Below are 19,934 nucleotides of genomic sequence, written 5' to 3'. Positions count from 1 at the left end.
ACCTCCGTTCAGCATGACTCGCGAAGACGCCGCAGCACTAATGGTGTAATCAGACGAGACATGCGAGCACCAAAGCCCATAGCAGACATAAGGGCAGCAACAAAAGACCAGTCCAGATAGTCAAAAGCCTTTTCCAGGTCCAGTTGAATCAACACCACCTCTTGATTAGAATGCCGGGCATAATCAATGGCCAATTGGGCATTCAAAACATTGTGTAGAATATTTCGGCCCTTAATGAAACCGTACTGGAGAGGGTGCACAAGGGCAGGGAGATGCTTATGGAGCCGATTCGCCATTACTTTGGAAAAGATTTTGTACATGGAACCCATCAAAGAAATGGGGCGCCAGTGTGTCAACTTAGATGGCGAAGGAACTTTTGGAAGCAGTTTAATAAGGCCTTATTTCCATGAGGGAGGCATGATCCCTGTTTCCCACACCTGCTGAAACAGAGCCTGCAATGGTTTCGCCAGTTGGGTAGCGAAAGCTTCAAAGAACTCATTGGTGAGACCATCCCAACCCGGACTTTTATCTTTGGGCAAGTGTAACAAGACATCCATAACCTCTGCTTCACCAATATCTGACTCCAGAGTAGCTTGCATGTCCTGCGGTAGTTGATTGCGGACCAGGTCATAAAAGACCGAACGGGCCTGAGTAATTTGGGCTGAAGGAGGAGAAGCGGAACCGAGAAGGTCACGGAAATAATTCCTGCACATATGCACAATAGTCTGTGGATGCAGGATAAGGTGGCCTTGTGCATCCTCGAGTCTGGTCATATTCTCTCGAGCAGGAGAGGCATGGAGAGCTCGAAAGAACTTATGGGTTTGACATGCACTATCTTGCAAAGTGTCTGTTAGATGTTGCAATTTGGCATGATGATATGATTTTAACTGGAATTCTTTAACAAGATCGGCCACCCGCAGGGCCAGTGCAAGCAGAAATGCATCATCCGGAGTGTCCATCAGCAGGGAGAGAACCAAAAGCAGCAGGTCCTCCGCTGCCTGTCGACGGCGCCGACAAAGAGAGGCATGATAGATCCCATATTGCCGAGCAACCCGCTGCACATTAGAGAGCAATCGGTCAAATGACGCAGGGCCCTGAGAGGAAAAGTCCAAGGAGAATCTGTCAAGCAATTGCTGCATATAGCCCTGAAAAATTGTATGCTTTAAGTAGGAGGAGTTGAAACGCAAAGGGAGTCTCTCCAGAAATTGCTTGAAGGGGGCAATGGGTTGTGCAAGCAACTCGAACTGCAGAGGGAAATGGTCCGACAAGACATATTGCTGCAACACTTTTATTTCGAGCATCTCAGGCGGAAAATCATCATTTTGCATGATATATATGTGGTCCAACCGCGACCATGTTGTGGCATACTGAGCCGAATGGAAAGTAAAGCCTGGAGAAGACGGGTGTAGCCAGGACCAAAGATCTTGCTTAAGAACAGCAAGAGCCAAGTCGTGCCACATACGACTTTCCGGCGCATCCATGACCGAGTGCTCCGATGTAGACTGGGAAGAATCAACACACATATTGAAATCCCCCATGAAGAAGCCCCGTCTGCCAAGTGACAAGGAAGTCTGCAAAGTCTGCCAAAGCTCCCGGCGAGATAACGAATCATTCAGAGCATAGAGGCCAAGTAACCATAGGATTTCCCCTTCGAATAAGATTTCAACCACCAAAAAGCGGCCATGAACATCATTTTTAATAAGAACAGGCTGATATTTGGCATGTACAATCATGAGCACACCCGAATAATGCATGGCCTGTGTTTCTGCATAGAACAAACGAAAGCCATGGCAATCCACAACTTTACCGGCATCACTGTGACTCTTGTGCTCAACAGCACATAGGACATCCCACTGATTCTCATACAATGCAATCCACATGGCATGTTGCTTGTGACGAGAACAAATTCCTCACACATTCCACGTGGCTATTTTCATGTGTATACAAAACACAATCAGGTACGAGGCACAGCTTGCCTCGATTTGACTTTGTCGGCGAGAATGTCCAGGACTCCCTCATCCAAGAAATCTGCCAACACCGCAAAAGAGTTCTGAGGACCCGATTTGGAGGTTGACGGCATATCGGCTTGCTTGGGGTTGAAACGTGGGTAACGATGGTCCCACGGAGTAATGACGTTGCCTCTGGTATCAAAAGCCAGCTGTGCAGGTGGACCCTTGAGACGATCCGAATACATTTTCTTGGCGGGTTGATGACGGGGAGCTGAAGAAACCATAGCAGGAGCAGAACGCTCGGACGACATCATTTCCTTCCTGCGCATATATGTTCGCATAAAATCGTGTGAGGTAGTAGGCCCAGTACTCTCCATGCCAACACCAATCATGTTGCCTTTTTTGGCACGTACTTCAACCCAATCAGTGGCACGGGAATCCAGACCCGAAACCTGTTGTTTACCTTTGGCCAGAACTTGGGGCGGGTGGATAGGATCCAGCGACGGAGCATCACACACCATATCTTCCATGGGCGGAGCAACATGAGCTGCATCTGAAACGTGTTGTTGCTCGGGACATTCAGCCATAAAGTGCCCCAACTGTCCACAGGAAAAGCAATGGCCATCAAAATTGCCCCATTTCAAACGAAAGTGTAACGGATACATGCCAGAGCAATTGAGGCGTAACCAGGCAGGCCGTTTCCGTGCAGTATCCCATAACATGCACAAGCGGTTGCGATTCACAGCCCTGAGACTGGGAGGGACCAGAACCGTGCCCACAGCGGCCATAGCATCCTTTAATAGCGGCCAATAAACAGCCGGACAATTTTCCACTTCTACCCACGCAGGGCATTCACGTTGCAGGAGGCGCTGGAAATCTGCCATCGGGCGCCATGGAACTACATGAACCAATCGACGATCAAAAAACAAAGGCAGTTTAGACATGAGAGCAGCACGGTGCGTCTCTGTTTTCAAGAGGACCTCAAAAAAACCCCGGGATCCAACAAAAATCTCTTCAACACATTCCCCTTGTAGCAGACTCTGCAACCATTGGCGAATACGGGAAAGCAGCAGGATTCGACCAGTGAAGAAGATAATCACCGCGCGATCATAAAATACCGAAAAGGAGCGTAGGACAGTTTTTGGCTCGACGGTAGCTTCCAGAACATCGTCTGGAGCAGAGGCAGAGAAGGCTTCCTGGTTATGTTGAACATATTCACCAAGCAGAGTGTTGGCAAATTCCAACAGATGCTCCCAGTCCACCTCCTGAGAGTCCACCGGATCCGAAGCAACCTGCGCATAGGAACGATCCGGAGTAACGCCTATCTCTTCCGGGGTGTGCTTGGTACGTTTGCCCGCACGCTGGATATCAGGACCCGGGGGCAATTCTTCAATGCACGGAACCATATCCTCGGGTTCCTCAGCATCAGAGTCCGGGCCAAGTGCTGCCACCGTTTGGTCTAGGAAATCCAGGTCCAAACCAGCCATCGTGTATGACGAACTGATCTCGAAGAAGGACTGACCGACACACACACACACACACTCTCTCTCTCTCTCTCTCTCTCTCTCTCTCTCTCTCTCTCTGTGTGTACAGAGTAGAGGGCACGCGATCCCGGACGCTGCCTCTCTGACGAAGGTCAGGTTTAGGGTTTCACAGGAGCTGGGCGCCTCTGCACGAAAGGAGGAGCACACGCAGGCGGCGCCTCGAACCGCGGCAGAGGTGAAGTTGATGGGGTGGCTGTAGACGATTCATCGAGACAGGCAGGAGACACCTCTCTCTCTCTTTTTTTCGTAAAAGGTAATTGTATTAATTACGAAAAAAGTACAAGATTACTGGATTACAAGATACACGATGACACAAAGCCATCATGTGAAGAGGTTTTCTCTTTCTCTCTCTCTCTCTATTTTCTAATTACAAGATACACGAGGGCCGTGTGGGGAAGCCCCGTAGTAATGCACTGAAAAGGTTACACGAATCATGGCAACGAGCCAGAGGCAATTGCCATATGCCACGGATGCAAATCCTCCCGAGGGAGCAAGTCGGAGTGTCGGATGATATCTAGTTGCCAATGTAAGAGCCCTTTAAGCCTGGCAATATGTCGGGGTACATTCGAGGCCGAATCAAAGAGAAAAGCATTGCGCGTGGTCCAAATGTGCCAGCATCCCCAATATCTGAGAAAGTGAAATAAGAGCTTCTCATGCAACTGTGGCGGCGCGGGATACTTCGGGCGCACAAAAACCCAGTCGAAAGGAGATAGCGAGGACCCCACTACCGCGCGCCAAATGTGCGACAAGAGTGACCAGATATTCTTGGCGAGCGGGCAAGAGAGAAAACGATGTCGGGCCGTTTCCGCCGGTGTGGTACAGAAGAAACAATTGCCATTCGAAATGCGACGCTTGGCAAGGGCCGAGGCCAGAGGAAGACCACCAATCATCACCCGCCAAAGAAAAACCTTGCATTTGAAAGGTGTCTTATTTAGCCAACCCTCCATCAGCGTTTTCTGCCACCATGACAGCGATTTCCGCAGGCCCCAAACAGTATTAGCTTTCTCTCCCAGCCATTGGTGATCTTGGACAAGAAGATGATACACCTGATTAGTAGAGGCCTTTTCCAGACTCAGGCGGCCTGCAAGGTCCCAGTCCTGCCAAGGGCGATCCACAGTCAAGGCAGGAAAGGGTTGCCGACTCTGAAGCTCCGACGAAAGCTGCTCCCATAAATCACGGTATCCACGCGGGATCTTGAAGAGACGCCGAGCAGTCCGAAACGAGATGAGGACATTGCGAGTGACAAGGGTAGCATCCGCAACCGACGTCACGCCTAAACGGGCCATGCGATTGAATCTTGGTCTGAGTTGATGTTTATCTTCCCATGAAAGGAGTCGGGACACTGCCAACAATTCCAGCTGAAAGGAGTTAGTCTGCAAGCGGTCCCCAACTGGGTGCCAACGGGCCTTTTGGAGCACCACTTGCCACGAGCCGACCAAGTGCAGTAACAAAGAGGAAGAGGGACTGGAAACACGAGAGTCAGCATTAAGGACATGCCACCAGGAGGCCCGAAGCCGTGTGTTGCCATGGCGAAGCCCGCTGTCCTCAAGAAAATAACGGGCTATGATGGTCCATGGGTGCTGATCCACACACATGGCACGAAAAAGGGACCACCGGAGAGCTGACATATGAGTGTGTGCATCCAAAATAGCTCCTCCACCCATACGCTTAGGGGTACATGCGTGTGACCATGAAATCCAGGAAATGCCGGCCTGCAGTGAATCCTTCTTCCACAGCATGAAACGGATGGGATGAGTGAGGGCCTTCAAAGTAGTAGGCGTCCATGGCAACAAAGGCAGGAAATACGTTAGCATTGGAAGCATGATTGTCTGGGCCACTTTGAGGCGGACATGGAATGGCCACGCTTGCGACTTCCAATACATAAACTTTGCCGCCAATTTTTGTGAAATCCACTCCAGCAGGGCTTTTGGCCGTACATCCACCCCCAATGGGTATCCAAGATGCCTGACACTGGAGCCACGGGAAACCACCTGGCCTTCCCAGCCTAAGGACTGTAAATTAGGCTCCGTACAACTGAGAATGGCTGACTTAAGGGCATTGATGCGAAGCCCAGAGGCCTGACCAAAGAGTGTCCAAACATCTAATGCCCTTCGAATGTTGTCCCTGTCTGCCTGCAAAATCATAAAGGTGTCATCAGCCAAGGATTGGCTGACGAAGTGCTGACCCAACGGAAGAGACAGCCCGGTCAGCTGAGCAGAGGCTGCCATGGAGGATAACATTGAAAGGACCGGGTGAGTTGCCAGGGCAAAGAAGAGAGGGCTCAAAGGACAGCCCTGTCTGACCGAGCGTGCAAGGACAAAGGGCTCTGTAACTCCACCATTAAGCATAACTCTGGAGGAAGCCTCAGCACTAATGGTGTAGATTAATCGGGACATTCGGGTACCAAAGCCCATGGCTGACATGAGGTCTGCAATGAAAGACCAGTCCACATAATCAAACGCCTTTTCCAAGTCCAATTGGATCAATACCACTTCCTGACCGGAGTGGCGCGCATAGTCAATAGCCATTTGCACGTTTAGGATATTATGCAGAATGTTGCGGCCCTTAATGAAACCATATTGGAGAGGATGCACAATAGCTGGAAGGTGCTTGTGAAGCCGATTCGCCAGCACTTTGGAGTAGATTTTATACAGGGAGCCCATCAAAGAGATTGGTCTCCAGTGCTGCAACTTTGACGGCGAAGGGACCTTTGGAAGTAGTTTGATAAGGCCTTCTTTCCATGAGGAGGGCATGACCCCCGTTTCCTACACCTGCTGAAACATGGCCACCAATGGCTTCACCAACTGCGTGGCCGAGGTCTGAAAGAATTCATTAGTGAGACCATCCCAACCAGGGCTTTTATCATTCGGCAGATGCAACAAAACGTCCATAACCTCTTCCTCGCAAATATCCGTCTCCAAAGCGGCTTGCATATCAACTGGAACCTGCTGACGGACCAGATGATAGAAGACCGAGCGGGCATGCGTCACCTGGCTAGAAGGCGAGGAAGAGGAACCAAGAAGTTCCATAAAATAATTTCTGCACATAGTGACAATGGTCTGCGGATCCGTGACCATGCGACCTTCCGAATCCTGGAGTCTGGTCATATTTTCGCGAGCCGGAGACGCATGCAAGGCGCGAAAGAACTTATGAGACTGGCAGGCGCTATCTTGCAATGTGTCTGTCAAGTTGTGCAGCTTGGCCTGTTGATACGATTTCAACTGAAACACTTGAATAAGATGGGCCAATCGCCTCTCCAGAGACAGCAGAAAATCATCATCAGGGGAATCCAGGAGCAAGGAACGGACCAAAGCCAGTAGGTCTTCTGCTGCATGTCGACGACGGCGGCAAAGCGAGGCATGATGGATCCCATACTGGCGAGCAACCCGCTGCACATTAGAGAGCAGCCGTGCAAATGAAGGCAAGCCCTCAGAGGCGAAGTCCAATAAGAACCTCTCAATCAGCTGCTGCATATAACCCTGGAAAATTGAATGCTTCAAATAAGCGGAGTTGAAACGTAACGGGAGCCTATCCAGGAATTGCAGAAAAGGAGCAATAGAGTGTGCTCGCATCTCAAGCTGGAGGGGGAAATGGTCCGACAACGCATATTGCCGCAAGACCTTCATTTCCAGCATCTCGAGAAGAAAATCATCCCCCTGCATGATATACATTCTGTCCAGTCGGGACCAGGTACTTGCATATTGTGCGGAATGAAAAGTAAATCCTGAAGAAGAAGGGTGTAGCCACGACCAAAGATCTTGCTGGAGTACGTGCAAAGCAAAGGAACTCCACACCCGGCTTTCCGGCGTATCCATTACCGAATGCCCTGAAGTGGACTGAGAAGAGTCAACACACATATTGAAATCTCCCATCAGAAACCCCCTTCGGCCGAGTGACATGGAGCCCTGTAAAGTGGACCAAAGATCCCGACGGGATGCGGGATCATTCGGAGCATAGAGGCCCAACAGCCATAAAATCTCTCCTTCAAATAAGACTTCGATCACCAGAAAGCGGCCCTGCACATCATTTTTAACAAGGACAGGCTGATATTTCTCATGGACAATCATCAGCACGCCCGAATAGTGCGTAGCATGGGTCCCTGCATAAAACAGACGGAATCCATGACAATCCATCACTTTCCCTGCTTCATCGTGACTTTTGTGCTCAACTGCACACAGAACATCCCACTGGTTCTCATGCAAGACGGTCCACATGGCGTGTTGCTTAAGGCAAGAGCAAATGCCTCGCACATTCCACGTGGCTATCTTCATGAATCCTCAAAGAAGGAAGTCAGGAGCGAGGCGCCTGCTGCCTCGATTTTACCTTTTCCGCGAGAGCATCCAGGACACCCTCATCCAGAAAATCAGCCAACACTGCAAAAGAATTCTGGCGACCTGCTTTGGAGGTAGAAGGGAAATCCATTGCCTTGGGAGAGGGGCGGGGATAACGCCGATCCCAGGGTGTAATAACATTTCCTTTGGCATCAAATGCCAGCTTGGCAGGTGGGCCTTTGGGGCCATCAGTATAGACTCTCCTTGGAGACTGATTACGGGGGCCAGACGGGGCCGTAGGACGCGAAGCCTGCTGTGAAGTGGCCATTTCTTTCCGGCGCGTATACGTGCGTACGGGATCCTGGAGCACGCTAGGCCCAGGATCCGCCAGGCCTGCATCCAACTTGTTCCCTTTTTTAGGACGTGCCTCAATCCAATCAGTGCGACGGGGATCCACATTCGGGACCTGTTGCTTGCCTTTATCCATGACACGAGGAGACGGAAGGGCTTCCTGGGGCGTGGCATCAAGCACCATGTCGTCCTTGGGCAGCACAACCTGCGCCTCCTCCGAAGACGATTGCTTTTCAGGGCATTCGGCCATGAAATGCCCCAATTTACCACAGGCAAAGCAGTGGCCCGCAAAGTTGCCCCATTTTAAGCGAAAATACAAAGGATGCATGCCCGAACAATTGAGGCGAAGCCACGCGGGCCTTTTCCTGGCCGTGTCCCAAAGCATGCATAAACGGTTGCGGTTCATCGCCCTGAGGCTTGGGGGAACCAGCACTGTTCCCACAACTGCCATCGCATCCTTCAACATGGGCCAATAGACCGCCGGACAATTTTCCACCTCAACCCACACCGGGCATTCGCGCTGAAGTAGACGCTGGAAGTCGGCCATGGGGCGCCATGGCACAACATGGACCAGGCGGCGATCAAAGAATAGGGGCAACTTGGACAGGAGCTCCGTGCGATGCGATTCCGATTTCAGCAGGACCTCATAAAAGCCACGAGGTCCAAGGAAGATCTCCTCAACAGACTCCCCTTGCAATAGATGGTGCAACCACTGGCGAATATGCGAAAGCACTGGGATCCTGCCAGTGAAGAAAAGTATGACTGCACGATCATAAAACACTGAGAAGGATCGCAAGACTGATTTGGGGTCCACCGTGGCGTCCAGCACATCATCCGTTCCCGCAACAGAAAAAGATTCGGTATTATGCTGGACATAATCACCGAGCAGAGTATTGGAGAAGTCCAGTAAATGCTCCCAGTCAATTTCCTGCGAATCCACAGGATCAGAGGCCACTTGCGCATAGGAGCGTTCCTGGGGACTCATTGGCTCATCAGGCGTATGCTTGGAGCGTTTGCCAGCGGGCGGCAGTTCAGAACTCGGCGGCAACTCCTCCGTGCATGGCACCATATCTTCCGGCTCCTCTGCATCGGAATCAGGGCCAAGGGCTGCCACCGTCCGGTCAAGAAAATCCAGATCTAGGCCAGCCATACTGCTGACTTCACACTCGTCCTGGCAGAGAGCGAGCTAGGTTAGGTGAGGTCGATCCTGCACAGGGATAGATTGTTGGTCCCCAGCTGCACGCAGGATCCAGTCAAGCCCACGCTGCCCTGGGGGAAGGGGGCCAGACGGCACGCAGGGCCGGGCGGCGGCGAAATCACAAGGCAGGCAGGCGGGTCAAGACGAGGGGTCAGGGCGGCGCGCAGGGCGGCGCCAAGCCCACCCGTCAGAGGGGCGGCGATGGGGCGGGGCACACAAGGCCAGCCGGGCGCAGGCGGGCTCGACGAACGCACGGACGGACGCAGGGAGTCACAGGGTGAGGCGGGCGCAGACGGAAGCGGAGGGCGGACAGGTCAGACGACCAGGGCGTCGGAGCGTGTGCACGCCACAGGCAGCGGGCCCTGCGGCGCAAGCCCAGGCAAGGGCACGCGACCCTTAGGCAGCCGACGGGGCGCATTGGTACAGGCGAGGGTTTGCGCAGGACGATACAGGACAGTCGCGACAGGTCCCGTAACGCGCCATCTCCAAAACTCTCTCTCTCTCCTCTCTCTCGGTCCTCCACCTCTCTCTCTCTCTCTCTCTCTCTCTCTCTCTCTCTCTCTCTCTCTCTCTCTCTCTCTCTCTCTCTCTCTCTCTCTCTTTTTTTCGTAAAAGGTAATTGTATTAATTACGAAAAAAATACAAGATTACTGGATTACAAGATACATGATGACACAAAGCCCTAGGCCAACGTGTGGGAAGATACACGAGGGCCCTAGGCCAACGTGTGGGAAGCCCCGTAGTAATGCACTGAAAAGGTTACACCAATCATGGCAACGACCCAGAGGCAATTGCCATATGCCACGGATGCAAATCCTCTCGAGGGAGCAAGTCGGAGTGTCGGATGATATCTAGCTGCCAATGCAAGAGCCCTTTAAGCCTGGCAATATGTCGGGGTACATTAGAGGCCGAATCAAAGAGAAAAGCATTGCGCGTGGTCCAAATGTGCCAGCATCCCCAATATCGGAAAAAGTGAAATAAGATCTTCTCATGCAACTGTGGCGGTGCGGGATACTTCGGGCGCACAAAAACCCAGTCGAAAGGAGTTAGCGAGGATCCCACCACCGCGCGCCAAATGTGCGACAAGAGTGACCAGATATTCTTGGCGAGCGGGCAAGAGAGAAAACGATGTCGGGCCGATTCCGCCGGTGTGGTACAGAAGAAACAATTGCCATTCGAGATGCGACGCTTGGCAAGGACCGAGGCCAGAGGAAGACCACCAATCATTACCCGCCAAAGAAAAACCTTGCATTTGAAAGGTGTCTTATTTAGCCAGCCCTCCATCAGCGTTTTGTGCCACCATGACAGCGATTTCCGCAGTCCCCAAACAGTGTTAGCTTTCTCTCCCAGCCATTGGTGATCTTGAACAAGAAGATGATACACCTGATTAGTAGAGGCCTTTTCCAGACTCAGGCGGCCTGCAAGGTCCCAATCCTGCCAAGGGCGATCCACAGTCAAGGCAGGAAAGGGTTGCCGACCCTGAAGCTTCGACGAAAGCTGCTCCCACAAATCACGGTATCCACGGGGGATCTTAAAGAGTCGCCGAGCAGTCCAAATTGATACGAGGACATTGCGAGTGGCAAGGGTAGCATCCGCAACCGACGTCACACCTAAACGGGCCATGCGATTAAATCTTGGTCTGAGTTGATGTTTATCTTCCCATGAAAGGAGTCTCGATACTGCCAACAATTCCAGCTGAAAGGAGTTAGTCTGCAAGCGGTCCCCTACTGGGTGCCAACGGGCCTTTTGGAGCACCACTTTCCAAGAGCCGACCAAGTGCAGTAACAAAGAGGAAGAGGGACTGGAAACACGAGAGTCAGCATTAAGGACATGCCACCAGGAGGCCCGAAGCCGTGTGTTGCCATGGGGGAGCCCGCTGTCCTCAAGAAAATAACGGGCTATGATGGTCCAAGGGTGATGATCCACACACATGGCACGAAAAAGGGACCAACGGAGAGCTAACATATGAGTGTGTGCATCCAAAATAGCTCCTCCACCCATGCGCTTAGGGGTACATGCGTGTGACCATGAAATCCAAGAAATGCCGGCCTGCAGTGAATCCTTCTTCCATAGCATGAAACGGATGGGATGAGTGAGGGCCTTCAAAGTAGTAGGAGTCCATGGCAACAAAGGCAAGAAATACGTTAGCATTGGAAGCATGATTGTCTGGGCCACTTTGAGGCGGACATGGAATGGCCACGCTTGCGACTTCCAATACATAAACTTCGCCGCCAATTTTTGTGAAATCCACTCCAGCAGGGCTTTTGGCCGTACATCCACCCCCAATGGGTATCCAAGATGCCTGACAATGGAGCCACGGGAAACCACCTAGCCTTGCCAGCCTAAGGACTGCAAATCAGGCTCCGTACAACTGAGAATGGCTGATTTAAGGGCATTGATGCGAAGCCCAGAGGCCTGACCAAAGAGTGTCCAAACATCTAATGCCCTGGAATGTTGTCCCTGTCCGCCTGCAAAATCATAAAGGTGTCATCAGCCAAAGATTGGCTAACGAAGTGCTGACCCAACGGAAGAGACAGCCCGGCCAGCTGGGCAGAGGTTGCCATGGAGGATAACATTGAAAGGACCGGGTGAGTCGCCAGGGCAAAGAAGAGAGGGCTCAAAGGACAACCCTGTTTGACCGAGCGTGCAAGGACAAATGGCTCTGTAACTCCACCATTAAGCATAACTCTGGAGGAAGCCTCAGCACTAATGGTGTAGATCAATCGGGACATTCGGGTACCAAAGCCCATAGCCGACATGAGGTCTGGAATGAAAGACCAGTCCACATAATCAAACGCCTTTTCCAAGTCCAATTGGATCAATACCACTTCCTGACCGGAGTGCCGCGCATAGTCAATAGCCATTTGCACATTTAAGATATTATGCAGAATGTTGCGGCCCTTAATGAAACCATATTGGAGAGGATGCACAATAGCTGGAAGGTGCTTGTGGAGCCGATTCGCCAGCACTTTGGAGTAGATTTTATACATGGAGCCCATCAAAGAGATTGGTCGCCAGTGTTGCAACTTTGACGACGAAGGGATCTTTGGAATTAGTTTGATAAGGCCTTCTTTCCATGAGGAGGGTATGACCCCCGTTTCCCACACCTGCTAAAACATGGCCACCAATGGCTTCACCAACTGCGTGGCCGAGGTCTGAAAGAATTCATTAGTGAGACCATCCCAGCTAGGACTTTTATCATTCGGCAGGTGCAACAAAACGTCCATAACCTCTTCCTCGCAAATATCCGTCTCCAAAGCGGCTTGCATATCAATTGGAACCTGCTGGCGGACCAGATGATAGAAGACCGCGCGGGCATGCGTAACCTGGCTAGAAGGCGAGGAACAGGAACCAAGAAGTTCCATAAAATAGTTTCTGCATATAGTGACAATGGTCTGCGGATCCGTGACCATGCGACCTTCCGAATCCTGGAGTCTGGTCATATTTTCGCGGGCCGGAGACGCATGCAAGGCGCGAAAGAACTTATGAGACTGGCAGGCGCTATCTTGCATTGTGTCCATCAAGTTGTGCAGCTTGGCCTGTTGATAAGATTTCAACTGAAACACTTGAATAAGATGGGCCAACCGCCTCTCCAGAGACAGCAAAAAATCATCATCAGGGGAATCCAGGAGCAAGGAACGGACCAAAGCCAGTAAGTCTTCTGCTGCATGTCGACGTCGGCGGCAAAGCGAGGCATGATGGATCCCATATTGGCGAGCAACCCGCTGCACATTAGAGAGCAGCCGTACAAATGAAGGCCAGCCCTCAGAGGCGAAGTCCAATAAGAACCTCTCAATCAGCTGCTACATATAGCCCTGGAAAATTGAATGCTTCAAATAAGAGGAGTTGAAACGTAAAGGGAGCCTATCCAGGAATTGCACAAAAGGTGCACTAGAGTGTGTCCGCATCTCAAGCTGGAGGGGGAAATGGTCCGACAACGCATATTGCCGCAAGACCTTCATTTCCAGCATGTCGGGAAGAAAGTCATCGCCCTGCATGATATACATTCTGTCCAGTCGCGACCAGGTAGTTGCATATTGTGCGGAATGAAAAGTAAACCCTGAAAAAGAAGGGTGAAGCCACGACCAAAGATCTTGCTTGAGCACGTGCAAAGCAAAGGAACTCCACATCCGGCTTTCCGGCGTATCCATTACCGAATGCCCTGAAGTGGACTGAGAAGAGTCAATACACATATTGAAATCTCCCATCAAGAACCCCCTTCGGCCGAGTCACATGGAGCCCTGCAAAGTGGACCAAAGATCCCGTCGAGATGCGGGATCATTCGGAGCATAGAGGCCCAACAGCCATAAAATCTCTCCTTCAAATAAGACTTCGATCACCAGAAAGCGGCCCTGCACATCATTTTTAACAAGAACAGGCTGATATTTCTCATGGACAATCATCAGCACGCCCGAATAGTGCGTAGCATGGGTCCCTGCATAAAACAGGCGGAATCCATCACAATCCATCACTTTTCCTGCTTCACCGTGACTTTTGTGCTCAACTGCACACAATACATCCCACTGGTTCTCGTGCAAGACGGTCCACATGGCATGTTGCTTATGGCGAGAGCAAATGCCTCGCACATTCCACGTGGCTATCTTCATGTATCCTCAAAGAAGGAAGTCAAGAACGAGGCACCTGCTGCCTCGATTTCACCTTTTCCGCGAGAGCATCCAGGACACCCTCATCCAGAAAATCAGCCAATACTGCAAAAGAATTCTGGCGACCTACTTTGGAGGTAGAAGGGAAATCCACTGCCTTGGGAGAGGGGCGGGGATAACGCCGATCCCAGGGTGTAATAACATTTCCTTTGGCATCGAACGCCAGCTTGGCAGGTGGGCCTCTGGGGCCGTCGGTATAAGCTCTCCTTGGAGACTGATTGCGGGGGCCCGACGGGGCCCTAGGACGCGCAGCCTGCTGTGAAGTGGCCATTTCTTTCCGGCGCGTATACGTGCGCACGGAATCCTGGGAAGCGGGAGGCCCAGGATCCGCCAGGCCTGCATCCAACTTTTTACCTTTTTGAGGACGTGCCTCAATCCAGTCAGTGCGACGGGAATCCACACTCAGGACCTGTTGTTTGCCTTTATCCATGACATGAGGAGACTGAAGGGCTTCCTGGGGCGTGGCATCAAGCACCATGTCGTCCTTGGGCAGCACAACCTGCGCAACGTCCAAAGACGATTGCTTTTCAGGGCATTCGGCCATGAAATGCCCCAATTTACCACATGAAAAGCAGTGGCCCGCAAAGTTGCCCCATTTTAAGCGAAAATACAAAGGATGCATGCCCGAACAATTGAGGCGAAGCCACGCGGGCCTTTTCCTGGCCGTGTCCCATAGCATGCATAAACGGTTGCGGTTCATCGCCCTGAGGCTTGGGGGAACCAGCACTATTCCCACAACTGCCATCGCATCCTTCAACATGGGCCAATAGACCGCCGGACAGTTTTCCACCTCTACCCACACCGAGCATTCGCGTTGAAGCAGACGCTGGAAGTCGGCCATGGGGCGCCATGGCACAACATGAACCAAGCGGCGATCAAAGAATAGCGGCAACTTGGACAGGAGCTCAGCGCGATGCGTTTCCGATTTCAGCAAGACCTCATAAAACCCGCGAGGTCCAAGGAAGATCTCCTCAACAGACTCCCCTTGCAATAGATGGTGCAGCCACTGGCGAATATGCGAAAGCACTGGGATCCTGCCAGTGAAGAAAAGTATAACTGCACGGTCATAGAACACCGAGAAGGATCGCAAGACTGATTTGGGGTCCACCGTGGCTTCCAGCACATCATCCGTTCCCGCAACAGAAAAAGATTCGGTATTATGCTGGACATAATCGCCAAGCAGAGTATTGGCGAAGTCCAGCAAATGCTCCCAGTCGATTTCGTGCGAATCCACAGGATCAGAGGCCACTTGCGCATAGGAGCGTTCCGGAGGACTCATTGGCTCATCAGGCGTATGCTTGGAGCGTTTGCCGGCAGGCGGCTGTTCAGAACTCGGCGGCAACTCCTCCGTGCATGGCACCATATCTTCCGGCTCCTCTGCATCGGAATCACGGCCAAGGGCTGCCACCGTCCGGTCAAGAAAATCCAAATCCAGGCCAGCCATACTGCTGTCTTCACACAGAGGGCGAGCTCTCTCTCTCTCTCTCTCTCTCTCTCTCTCTCTCTCTCTCTCTCTCTCTCTCTCTCTCTCTCTCTCTCTCTCTCTCTCGTTGTCTCTCTCTCTCTCACTCGCTCTGCAGGTCCCGCAGACCTGCAAAATCACTGCACCACCCGGCTGCAGCAACAGGACTGCAACAAAGAACAGGACAGACACGCGCAGATGAACCGGGGCGCCGTGTAACGGGTCAAACACAGGAGGCTTAAACGGGGCTGCGTCAGCCCTGCACGCTGACGCAGAGCAGTCAACCACAGGCGGAGCATTCTGCACAGGTCAGACGTCGACGGGGCAGGCGCCAAGGGGTCAGGCACAGGGCAGGCGTCGATGGTGCAGAGTTGAAGGGCACTGCAGGTACAGGCGACGGGCAGCGTTTAACCGGCAGGACAGACATCAGACGTCGACGAAGGCGGGCACACAAAGGCGCAGTAGACGTCCGGCGAGCAGTCGTGAGGCGTGGATGAAGGCGGGCGCAGGTCCAGACGACGGGCAGAGATTGACAGGCACAGGTACAGACGGGCGGGCGTACCTGCGACAGGCGTAGCAACGGCAGGTACAGACGGGCGCAGGAGCGGCAGGTACAGACAGGTTCAACGGCTGCGCAGAGACCACGATCTGGTCGCTAGGTCACGGGGGTTGAAGGTCCGCCATCGCTGCTCATCGTGTCTTTCTCTCTCTCTCTCTCTCTCTCTCTCTCTCTCTCTCTCTCTCTCTCTCTCTCTCTCTCTCTCTCTCTCTCTCTCTCTCTCTCTCTCTACAGGAGCAAATCAGCTCTCTGATCTGCGCAGGGTTGCAGTCACGTGATGCCAGGTTAGGGTTCCCTGTCTTTGTCGCGGAACAGCAAGATGCACAGGGCAGGCACCCACAGGCAGACGCCGTGCAGATGACTGACAGGGCAGCAAACGAGAGGTACCTGTTTCTGCAAACGAAAGGCGTTCAGTCTTCACGCATCGACGGGGCCACAAGGCGTTGCACGCTGACGCAGAGGAAACGACCACAAGCGGCTCAAGCAGGCAGTCGTCAGGCGAGTAGGATCAGGCGGGCACAAGCGAACAGGGGCGGAACAGGCAGGCAAGCTCCAGGCGTCGACGGTGCACTCTATCAGAGCGCACAGGTCTAGGCGACGGCAGGGGCAACGCTAGGCTACTTGGCAATGTGAGATTTGCGACAAGAGTGACCAGATATTCTTGGCGAGCGGGCAAGAAAGAAAACGATGTGGGGCCGATTCCGCCGTAGTGGTACAGAAGAAACAATTGCCATTCGAGATTCGACGCTTGGAAAGGGCCGAAGCAAGAGGAAGACCACCAATCATTACCCGGCAGCCAGAGACAGGGACGAAGCAAACCTCACCAACACGGGCGTCGGAGGCGCAGGCGGGCGTTTGCAGGCAGGAAGCGAGGACTGAGGCGCTCTAGGGTTTCCACTGGTGGCACAGGGACTCTCTCTCTCTCTCTCTCTCTCTCTCAACAAATATGAATTGTACCGAGCCTATATACCATTTTGTACCTACTCAATTAGTTTATCATAGCATTAAATGGTAGCTTTACTGGGACCTGGAAAGTTTCCCAGACATTTTGTATGTAACGTTTTGGTCTCATAGGCCAACTTGGCCTTTCATAGACATTAATATAACTTTCTTTCTTTCTCTCTCTCTCTTGCACACAGAGATAGGGTAGGATTGCGCTAGCTTTTAGGCCTAGTCCTCTCTCCTCCACACACACACACACACACTCTCCCTCCTCTAATTTCAAATTCAAATTTCAAGCTCTCTACTCCTGAACTCTCTTTCCTCAAGCTCTCTATCCCCTACTTCTTGACGCTCTCCTTCACCCTACCTACGCCCCGCTTGTGCTCTCAATCCCCCCATCCTCTTTATCCTTAAGCTCTCCATATGTAAACTCCTAGTCTAAAGACACTCAATGTTCCAAGAGTATTACTTGAAGTCCCAATATTAAGTACAGACCTCAAAATTGTATGCACAATTCTTTTTGCATTGGACATACGTCCAAATTTTATTAATCTGATTAATACCATACAAGAATTGGATGGTACTAGTCAGACACCATTGGACATGAAAACCATGTTTCAGAAACTATAGGGATGAGAAACAGGAATGGGTAACAGACAAAAGAGAAGTGAAATGGCAGAAAGTGGATTTTTGGGTAGTATTCAGTAACTATGAATGATACAGATCACTGCAAGAGCGATTGAAGCTCCCTTACCAAGATATATCAGATATATCTTTTCAACAAGCTAGTGTGTCGAGCAACATAGTACAGGGTTATTCCAGTGGAACAGTAAACACCAAAAAGTATATCCAAATCTTTTCAGGGGAGTGGACATTCAGAACCAAGCAAGATTGTTTCTGTAATTTTTGGGATCTACAGTACTCTACACATACAGATAGCTGTTTCCATTAGATACTTATATCCTCCCAATTATGCCTTCCTGCTAGGCTTCAAAACTAAAAGGATTGAAGTTAAATTAGCATGGAGATATATTCAGCATACAGCTCTGTTTTATGTCAAGGAATGTTTCTTCTTCTAAAACCTTTGATATGTGTCATTAAATCACAAACAACCCAAAAATCATCACTTTTGCCAAAATAAGGGCTAAATAACTACGTGTCATGATGAAATATCCAAACGGTTACACTATCATAGAAATAGAACCACATGTGCACTTACCGTGGTCATCATACTCATCACACTATGTGTAGACTGTGATGTTAACCACCTAATTTCCCAAAGTGTAATTGCCTAAGGCCTGTTCTCCCTTTATGAGTCAACCAATTTCTTAAAACAAGGAAGGCCAAAACTTGTTGTAGTTGAGCAAAAAGTACAGTGAGTACCTCTAAACCAGTCAATTTTCGTAAGGACATGCTCAAAAGGGCATCTGCCTGCAGACTTGACAGCCCAAACTCTGCAGTACAAAATTTAAATCAAACGGGACATATCTGAGAAAAGGACATCTGTAACAATTCTCACATGCAACAGCAACAAAGTAATGTTGTTCTTGTAAGACCAAGACCTATAAACCCTTCAGAAAATCTTTGTTTGAACATCTGAAAATAAATGTTCAGGCCAACAAATCCAAGCATATATAATGCATCTATCGAAATGTGAAACACTGATTACATCTGACATCAAAATTTTAAATTTCCCAACCCGCTCCCCCAGCCCCCTTTTTTATTTAATTTATCAAGCTGTTTATGGACTAAAAATACTTGTTTGCAATGGGAACCAGTATGGATATCGTCTCGGTCAATGATACATCAAAAACTATTCCACTACAAAACAAATCCATTGAATCACACAAAAGATACAGCCCAATGGACTAAACCCCATCCTTTTCACGAATGGACTAGACTCAATGTCCCCATGGCCCATATGGATTAAAATATAATCCTCCATAAACCCCTACTAGGCTGGATGATAACCAATTTGCCGAAAGGACTTTGTCTACCTATAAACATAATAATAACTGGGCCGGAGAAAACATAACACCTTCCCCCTGAACTAATTGATCATGAGAAACAGTGGGTTACAATGAGTTAAAAAAAGACACTTACTCCTCTTGATCTACTCACTCTATTTAGAGTAGTGAAGGAAAGTTGCATAGAGATTGATGGAAGCAAAACAAAGTCAACCTCCATTCTTGTAAATAAACGCATGCAATGTACCCATATCTCTTTTTTCTTTTCGTGAAGATGTTTGAATTAATGAAGTGGAGTATTTACAACAGGCTTTCTGACCAGCTAAGCAGAATCAGAACAGGCAGCAAATACAAATGAAGCCAAAAGGCGATAAAGTACAATGCTAATGGGACAAGTGAACAGGATCATGAAGTGGGCACAACAGGGGTGGTGCGAACGATATCTAGAAATGGAGCAGCCACCTGTCCGAGAATTAGATCAGCCAAAACCATGGAAGTAATCTGCCATAATAGTAATCCTCACACCTGACCTATGTGACTGTGGATACCCAGGGCCAAGTCAAAAATGAATGCATTACATGTCTGCCAGATGTGCCAGAGACCTTCCTTCACATAAAATGAAAGAGAGAAGGACCATCAGGCTGTATTGTGGCTGTCTTTCCCAAGACCCAACAACAAGTGGCCATCCACTGACATGTCGTAGAGGTCCATACTAGGAAAATCAAGTGCCAAATCTATCTAACAACGGGTAGGAAATAAAAAGATGAGTAGGGGTTTCATCACATGTGAACAAAAGATACATCTACCATGGGAGATCCGGCACACATGCCCTATGGGAAGACCAGTGATAAGAAGCCTCCATATAAAAGCTTTCCCCTGATATGGAATCTTGGACTTCCACAGTTGGGGCAACCAATCATGCATAGCAGTCAGAAACATTAGAAACGTTTAGAAACGAAACATTAGAAACGTGTTTCGTAAGTTTCTTTCAAGAGGGGGTAAAATAAGAAACACGGGTCTTTTTTAT

At 50.5% G+C, this 19,934-nt stretch overlaps 1 protein-coding gene across 2 annotated transcripts in view; it reads right to left on the bottom strand.

The window, feature by feature from the left end:
• The window catches only part of GYRA (DNA GYRASE A), a 178,224-nt gene that overhangs the window by 39,846 nt on the left and 118,444 nt on the right, over positions 1–19,934 (bottom strand). For both annotated transcript variants that reach the window (XM_087683667.1, XM_087683669.1), the window contains one exon: positions 18,324–18,394. In XM_087683667.1, the coding sequence (XP_087539793.1) occupies positions 18,324–18,394 (71 nt within the window). The remainder of the gene's footprint in view (positions 1–18,323; positions 18,395–19,934) is intronic.

This window comes from Lygodium microphyllum, chromosome 8, assembly GCF_053477565.2.
Source record: "Lygodium microphyllum isolate KBCC chromosome 8, Lygodium_microphyllum_v1.1.10, whole genome shotgun sequence".
Taxonomy (NCBI): domain Eukaryota; kingdom Viridiplantae; phylum Streptophyta; class Polypodiopsida; order Schizaeales; family Lygodiaceae; genus Lygodium; species Lygodium microphyllum.
Note: the sequence above shows the minus strand (reverse complement) of the source record. Positions and strands in the feature narration are given on the sequence as shown.